Source organism: Malania oleifera, chromosome 5 (assembly GCF_029873635.1).
Source record: "Malania oleifera isolate guangnan ecotype guangnan chromosome 5, ASM2987363v1, whole genome shotgun sequence".
Taxonomy (NCBI): domain Eukaryota; kingdom Viridiplantae; phylum Streptophyta; class Magnoliopsida; order Santalales; family Ximeniaceae; genus Malania; species Malania oleifera.
In genome coordinates this window covers 8,150,370-8,158,960 of record NC_080421.1, presented here as the reverse complement: position 1 = coordinate 8,158,960, position 8,591 = coordinate 8,150,370, and the positions used below count along the sequence as shown (strand labels likewise).

General features: G+C 36.5%; 1 protein-coding gene across 1 annotated transcript; it reads left to right on the top strand.

Annotated features, from left to right (window-relative positions):
- Window positions 1–267: 267 nt before the first annotated feature.
- On the top strand, window positions 268–7,958 carry LOC131156469 (beta-galactosidase 3-like). Its single transcript, XM_058110174.1, has 19 exons — window positions 268–956; window positions 1,070–1,165; window positions 1,336–1,448; window positions 1,546–1,612; window positions 1,788–1,880; window positions 2,150–2,293; window positions 2,857–2,945; window positions 3,027–3,132; window positions 3,561–3,648; window positions 3,740–3,858; window positions 4,283–4,447; window positions 4,772–4,950; window positions 5,037–5,146; window positions 5,262–5,371; window positions 5,580–5,690; window positions 5,773–5,886; window positions 6,620–6,822; window positions 6,941–7,277; window positions 7,590–7,958. Exons 1-19 carry the CDS (start codon window positions 789–791, stop codon window positions 7,734–7,736), a joined length of 2,559 nt encoding a protein of 852 aa, XP_057966157.1. The 5' UTR covers window positions 268–788; the 3' UTR covers window positions 7,737–7,958.
- Window positions 7,959–8,591: the final 633 nt, after the last annotated feature.

Genomic DNA, 8,591 nt, shown 5'->3' with positions numbered 1-8,591 from the left:
AAATATTTTGAATTAACTGCCCACGTCAAAAAATTCTTCAATTGGTGATCTTAATTCAGGATGTTACGCATCGCAAAATATTATTAAATGATATTTTTTTTTTCTCATTATCCTATTATCCTCCTCTTTAATTTCTAAGGAGAGTTCTTTATTTGTCTAGAAAACTCTTTAACTTCTCCTTTAATGTGCTAAACTTTTAACTGACTAGAACATAAGCTTTGGCCTTTGTGTTTTACTTTAATATGCTGAAAAAACTATAGTTCAAATATAAATCACAAATATAAAAATTAACATATTTGTAATTGTAGACATGTGAGAAACAAAATAGTTCCTTGAGCCTCTCTTTTGGGGAAGTTTATTCTATCTAGGAGTCTTTTAAATTTTAGTAGGCAACCTGTAAAGATAATCTAGAGTGGAGAGAGAGAACCCATGGAGATGAGGAGTCTTCAATATAAATAAAGCTTTCTTCTTTTTGCTCTCAAATCTTTATTTATTTGAAAAGATTTCTTGTTGATGCAATCCATCTTTTTGAAAGATTTCTTTTTATAGAAATCCCCTGCAGACATACATTCCTCGCCACCCTTTGAGCTGATTAGTTATTGTTAATCTCCATCAGCAACTGCAAGCAAGGATTTTTAGAAATATTTTTCTTGCAGTTGGGTGTTTTGGCCTTTGGGTATTGTATATATTTGGAATGATGAAACAAAAAATTGTTTCTTGTTCATCATTCCCAGGTGCCCCCCTTTCTCTCTCCTGATTCCTCTCTCTCTGCAGATAGAAAGGAGGGAATGGAAGCTATCTCGGTTTCCAAGTGGTGTTTACTGTGTGCGTTTCTGTTTTTGGGCCTTCAGCTGGTTCATAGTAGTGTTAGCTATGACAGGAAGGCTCTTATCGTCAATGGGCAAAGGAGGATCCTCTTCTCTGGCTCCATACACTACCCAAGAAGCACCCCTGAAGTACTCCCTTTTCCCATTCTTTCCTGCACTTTCTCGGGAAACTGTGGAGTTGTTTTTGTGTGGAATTTTCTGGGCATTCTTGTTTTGTGACATGCATAATGAATGTAATGCAGATGTGGGAAGACCTTATACAGAAAGCCAAAGATGGAGGGTTGGACGCCATTGACACCTACGTGTTTTGGAACGTTCACGAACCATCTCCTGGCAATGTACTTCGATTCGTTCTTTATATTTTCTTTGCTGTTCTTTGTTGTCCTCTGTTTTTTTTTTTTTTTTTTTTTTTTCTGTTTTCTTTTCATTTTTTTATTATTTGTGGGCATTTTTTTTTAAAAAAATTATTTTTTAAATAATTTTTCGTTTTTCTTTTTATGGGTTTTAGTATAATTTTGAGGGAAGATATGATTTGGTTCGATTCGTAAAGATGATCCAAAAAGCAGGGCTCTATGTCCATCTTCGCATTGGGCCTTACATTTGTGCTGAATGGAATTTTGGGTACTCTTATTTTCTTTTGGATGATATTTTGTAATATTGAAGAACAGTTCTCTTTAATCACTTTTTTTTTTTTTTATAATTATTATTCTGTTTTTAGAGGCTTTCCTGTTTGGTTGAAGTATGTTCCAGGAATCAGCTTCAGAACCGATAACGAACCTTTCAAGGTCTCTCTCTCTCCCCCTATCTAGAAGTTCAAACTAAGAAACAAAAAAAAAAAGAAAAAAGGGATGGAAATGTGTATATGCAGATTGTACTCTATAATTTATTGCCTTTATTTCCGTTTTCGGGTAATTATTCATGCATCTTAAATCATTATTTAATGTATCTTCTGCTGTTCAGATGGCAATGCAGAATTTTACCCAGAAAATTGTCCAAATGATGAAGAATGAAGAGTTGTTTGAGTCACAAGGTGGTCCTATCATCATCTCTCAGGTTTGATTTGAGCTTTTTCCAATCCTTTTTTATGCTTGCCAATGATATCTTGCTTCAAAACCAAATTTTGCTCGGCGTCTGCAAAATGTGTTTAGCAAATTTAAGTCTATATCACAGTGGAAAATAGGAAAAACCAACAACTCTCCAGGCACTCACGGACTAGAATTTACTATGTTGATCCAAGCTATATATACATATATTGTGTATGTATGTATGTATGTATGTGTATATATATATATATATATATATATAATATTTGTTTTGAATAGATTGAGAATGAGTACGAACGAGAAAGCAAAGCATTTGGAGCTGCTGGCAAAGCATACATGAATTGGGCTGCAAAGATGGCTGTAAAAATGGATACTGGGGTCCCATGGGTTATGTGCAAAGAAGCCGATGCCCCGGATCCTGTGGTAAGCAAACTCATGCTTCTTAACCCATAGCATCTTGCTTGGCTCTTCTAGTTCTTTCTTATGAAATAAGGAGGACATTTAATGATTTTTGTTCCCTTCTATTCTCTCTCCTGTTTCCCTCTCTCTCTCTCTCTCTCTCTCTATATATATATATATATATATATTTATTTATGTATATACACACACACACACACACACATGTATGTATGTTTGATGTGTATATAAAGTTTATTATGTTATGAATTGCCTATATAAGAAATTTTAATCGGCCGACAGCTAAAGCCCATCACAACTGCATGTCTGCAACAAAAAATTTCCATTCTTGTTTATGTTTTAGCTGTTGGGCTATTTTGAGTTGTTATGAACTACTCAGGTATTTGCTTAACTTTGCTAACTTGTGAATTGGCAAAGAGCATCTTTTTGTGTAGTTGAAATCCTTATTACCTTGATTCATGGGAAGAAGAATCTGAAATGAAAGAATAGAATATGACCAGTATTTCTTGGTCTCAAGCCTAATGTTAGTATATTTTTGTTGTTCACTTTTATGTAAATTTTGGTGACAGATAAACACATGCAATGGCTTTTATTGTGACTATTTCTTTCCAAACAAACCTTATAAACCCACAATGTGGACTGAGGCCTGGAGTGGCTGGTAAGTTCTTTGTGCACTATTATTCTTAAATCCAAATTCTATGGAACATAAATTTACATACTTTCTGTGTCCATTTTAAAGGTTTACAGACTTTGGGGGGCCAATTCACCAACGGCCAGTTGAAGATTTGGCATTTGCAGTTGCCCGATTCGTTCAAAAGGGAGGTTCTTTTGTTAACTACTACATGGTTAGTTACATGGTTCTTCAATTTAGTGGCTTCTCCTCCCTCACACTACTCTTTACTTTCCGCTTAAGCTTCTTCGCCAATTTACTGTTTCTACATTTGGTTTGATGGGAAATTAGATTCAATAAAGTGGATAAATGCCTCAAAGAACTCCCAATGCCATTGTGCTAGAAGCATGTAATGGCCGGTCCAATCTGGCCAAAAAAACAAATAAATAAAATGTAAATTTCCTTTCTTAAAACAGTTCATGCAGGGTATGACTGTTACAAAAACCCAAGTTCTGTTTATTTTCGAACAAATTTTTAAAAATATGTGCTGGCTATATATATTCATCACAGAATCTGCATTAATCAAATGGTCACGATGAGACAGACACCACAGGTAAATTCAGAAAAATAAACTTATGTTCGTATTATTTTCAATTTTAACAGTATCATGGGGGAACCAACTTTGGAAGAACGGCTGGAGGCCCTTTCATCACTACGAGCTATGACTATGATGCTCCCATTGATGAATATGGTGAGAAAATTAATAGCCAGAATTGTAAATGCTAGTTTTCAATGTGTCTGTTGGACTTGTAACTGAGCGCTTTTCTGTTTCTTTTTGACAGGCTTAATCAGGCAACCCAAGTACAGTCATTTGAAAGAACTCCACAAGGCAGTGAAATTGTGTGAGAAAGCTTTAGTTTCTGCTGATCCCAATGTCACTTCATTAGGAAGTTATGAAAAGGTTCATAATTTTCTCTATTCTATATGTGTTTTGTTGTCCTAGGGGAGCAACTTTTACTTGAAAACTTAAAGTAACCCCAACTTGAATGGATCATGCACAAGACTTCTGTATGCATTCTGTTTAATTGCTCAAAAGGAGTCTCGCTGTTGCACAATTCTTAAATATAAAGAGAGAGAGAGGTAAAAAGCAGCCATATGAAGGTTGTTAAAAACAAACTATGTTGAAGCCATGATTGATTTCACTTTTCACATGTTCATCCCTTTTATTAGTGGCAGTTAGAATAGGCCATTGGAAATCATTTTAACGGCTATCGAAAGATATTTGTGTTTGAAGTTACCACATTTGCCTATTTCTTGCTTTGGTTACTGGTTAATTTATATTCAAACATCTAAACCGTATTGACTCTTGACATTGAAAATTTCAGGCATATGTGTTCTCTTCCAATACAGGGGATTGTGCAGCTTTTCTCTCAAACTACAATTTCAAGTCAGCAGCAAGAGTGACATTCAACAATAAACAATATGAGCTTCCACCTTGGTCCATCAGCATCCTTCCTGATTGCAATAATGTTGTATTCAATACAGCTAAAGTAAGTGACAAGAAGAAAAAGCAATTATTGAAGGCTGCATTTGGTTAAGCAGAACAGAAGATCTTCCAGAAAACCTCCTACTTCTGTGTCCAGGACTCGATGGAAACTGGTCCTTCATTGAAACCCAATTTAATAGTTTCCTGGAATGTAGGAAAATGGTTTCGGTAAAATTTTTCTGGGAAGCATATTTTTCAATGAAGAAATCCTGTATGATGCCAAGCTTGTGTGAACAAATGCAGCCAACAAGCAAATTGATGCAAATGCTTTAAGAGATATTTGAAATTCATGGCCAATGATGACCTCGGGTTCATTTCTCCATTGTAGGTTGGAGCTCAAATGTCCCGGACGCAAATGTTGCCCACTAATGCAAAATTGCTTTCATGGGAGACGTTCAATGAAGACGTGTCTTCAGTTGATGATAATTCTGCAATCACTGTTCCTGGTCTTTTGGAGCAGTTAAACGTGACCAGAGGCAGCAGTGACTATCTCTGGTACACAACCAGGTGAGGATTTTCAGAGAAGCATTTTTCTCATTCTGTTTTATATATGAATAAAATTATCTAACTGTTTCAGTCTCACTTCTTTCCAGAGTTGATGTAAGTTCATCTGAACCATTTCTGCATGGAGGCCAATCTCTCACTCTAACAGTGGAGTCAAGGGGCGATGCTTTGCATGTGTTTGTAAATGGACATCTTTCAGGTATGCTCAGAGAGAGAGAGAGAGATAGTTCTACTGGATGACTTAATAGTTCTAAGAAAAACATAGAAGCTGCCTGGTAAACTGAAAAAAAATTGTTCTTGTGCTCCAACGACAGGGTCAATGTTTGGGACTCGGGCAAACAGGAGATTTACTTTTACAGGAAATATTGACCTGCAAGCTGGAATGAATAAAATTTCGCTGCTTAGTGTGGCTCTCGGACTGCCAGTTAGTTATCCAATTTTCATTATATCTAATTCTCATTGGTTGAATTCAAGAAAATGCTAACATAATGACATGATTTTGAAGAAATGTCTGAGAATTGGTTGTCAGACAATAGCAGTAACTGATGCCGAATTCAATGATTTTTTCTTCTCCACCTTTCATTTGTTTAGCCAATTTCAGCTTATTTCTTTTTTGTTTGTTGTGTTTGAAGAACAATGGACCACATTTTGAGACATGGAACTCAGGAATCCTTGGACCAGTTGTTCTACATGGTTTAGACAAGGGAAAGAGGGACCTATCCGTGCAGAAATGGTCATACAAGGTGAATCTTGTTTCTTTAAGTTTTATTGATGCATCAACACTTCTACCAATTCTCTTTGCTCCATTGGGCATTTGCCGTACAGGTTGGGCTCAAAGGAGAAGCTATGAATATTTTATCTCCAAGTGGAACTACATCGGTGGAATGGATGAAGGGCTCCTTTGCCTTGCAGAGACAACAGCCACTTATGTGGTATAAGGTATGCAAACAAGGAATATATGACTTAATAGTGTCTATTACTCTTTGCCATCAGGAATGCCAAATGACCTATCCCCCATGCTTCCCTTAGGCATGATGATTTTGTGTAGGGTAAAAGCGTAGTTGCTATTGTTCTGCATTCACAAGGACCAATTCATTTTATCTTAGAGGACAGGTGGTGTGAGTACCTGCCTCTTTCAGAATCGCATCAGCACCGGAATTACTTGAAATTTATAAGCTGGACCAAAACTAGAAACTCATGATTTTGTATGAAGGTCAAGGGTAGAACTATGGTTTGGAAATTTTTTGTTTGACAATAAGAACTAATGGCCATGCAAATGAATTTGATATCCAAATTTTGATGTCTTCATTAAAAAGAGGTTAGAAAATGAAGTCAACAAAGAGTAACTTCATGTGGTTTTGGAAGTTTCTCCGAAGAGGAACTGAATTTTTGGAAGTTATAGACTGGAACATATGATCGAAAATACAAGTCTGGAGTAAATTTTAAAATAGAGGAGGTGAAGTTGGTGTTTGCAAGATTGCTTAAAATAAGGAATTATTGAACATGACTCCTGCTTATGAATCAAGTCAAATAAATTCTCTCCCCCCTTCATGAGCAGATACCCTCATTCTGTAAAATGAAAGGATAATCCCTACAGTTCACGATCTTTAATTCTCTTTGAGTAAAATTTAGGCATGAATCTCTGCTAAGCATTGTTAGCGGTAACTTGCAGGCTTATTTTGATGAACCTGAAGGAAATGAGCCATTAGCTTTTGACATGAGTAGTATGGGGAAGGGTGAAATATGGATTAATGGGCAGAGCATTGGAAGATATTGGACTACTCCTGCTAATGGTAACTGCAGTCTGTGCAGTTATCCTGGAACATTCCGACCCACGAAGTGCCAATTTGGATGTGGCCAACCAACACAACAATGGTTAGAAGTTCTGTTGAAAATTTTTTTTTTTTTCTGGAACTTGTAATCATGAATCAAGTAACATAGATGCATGCTTATGGGCTTTATGTTCAAAATTCCTTATAAATTTTGGTTTCAGGTACCATGTGCCTCGGTCTTGGTTGAAGCCATCCCAAAATCTATTGGTAGTCTTTGACGAATTTGGTGGTGATGCATCTAGGATTTCTCTTGTCAAAAGGGAGGTCGCTAGTGTCTGCGCTGAGGTCTCTGAGTTCCATCCAGGCATTTCAAATTTGCATTCTGAGAGCTTTAAGAGTACAAAAGCACTAAACAAGCCTAAGGTTCATCTAAGATGTGAATCTGGGCAGTCAATTTCTACTATAAAATTTGCAAGCTTTGGAACTCCATTGGGAACTTGTGGGAATTTCCATCAAGGAACCTGCCATGCACGCACCTCGTACAATGTCTTAAAGAAGGTATCGAGAACTCTGCATTCTATTTCTACAGCTCATTTGGATCACAGATTTAAATTTCAACCATGACAATAAATTTTGAACCCAGTTGACAGAACCAAAGAATAAAAAATTACTCTTATTACTAGCTACTGCTAGAAATAATTTTTTAGGTGGTGGAAATTTTTTTTCTTAATGGCTTTTGTGATTGAGATCTCAAATGTGCAAAAAGATGAAAAGGGCAGACATAAAGTGCCAACATTATACAAAGTTTCCAAACTTAATGGCGAATTGATTGAACCCTCATTTTCTTTTCCCATTTTTCCTGGCTTGCAGATGTGCATTGGGCAACAAAGTTGCTCAGTTACAGTATCGAAGATGACTTTTGGCGCAGACCCATGTCCAACCACACTGAAGAAACTATCGGTGGAAGCTGTTTGTGCCCCTACTGCTAAAAAATCTCAACCTGTTCGGACAGTTTGAATTTATGCTAAGGAAGTTGAACTCGATCCGAACATTGGAATTGTTAGCATATCTCCCTAATTAAGTTGATTGACCAATCTCCATGATTTGGTCAATCTCCATGATTTGTGTAATTAGCATTAATGTCATTCATGATTTACCTTTGAGAGCTTGCCTCCTTCACCTATAAGAGGATGACCCTTGTACAGTTTTATACATACAAAGAATACAGAAGTTATTTACAATTCTTTCTTTTTTTTCTTAGTTTTAACAGGAATGATTGCATTCATTTTGACAGCCAATTGGCATTATCTGCATCTGAAGGAGCAAGGAATGAACTGATTAAACCACAGGAAAGCAAATTTTGAGTTACATCTGTTAATTGTCACATTTAATGTACAGAGATGTATGATCTATATCATTTAGGCATTTATTTATATATTTACATAGATTTGTGCGCTCACTTGAAATGGGCTGTCTGCAGTTTACCTCAGGAGCTCTTGGCAGAAGCTAGATCCTAGTCCTTGTTTTTTTTTTTAATCAGGATTTAGAAATTTAAAGAGTGGCTTTACTTGTTTTTGCTTCATTAAACATGGTAAACTTCTGAATTACATTATTGAAGGAGATTCCAGTATGGATGGATGACTCCTATGAGCCACTGTAGGGCATTGCCATTAGATTGAAGGCAAGTGGCTAATCCCGACAAGAAACCTAATGTGGGGCTTGTCCTACGGACAGCGCACTGTGTCCAGTCATTTTCTAATGCTAGTGGATATTTACCAACACATTGCCGTAAAGCAAAAAGGTGAGGTTGGAATTCAAGCACCAAAAAGTGAAGGACCCACTTGCACTCAGAAAGAGCAAGCTTCTGTAAAC

Coding starts and splice junctions, on each gene's coding strand:
- LOC131156469 (XM_058110174.1), top strand. CDS start 789: ATGGAAGCTATCTCGGTTTCCAAGTGGTGTTTACTGTGTGCGTTTCTG. Junction 1,881..2,149: donor GTCCTATCATCATCTCTCAG/GTTTGATTTGAG, acceptor TGTTTTGAATAG/ATTGAGAATGAGTACGAACG. Junction 4,951..5,036: donor TATCTCTGGTACACAACCAG/GTGAGGATTTTC, acceptor ACTTCTTTCCAG/AGTTGATGTAAGTTCATCTG.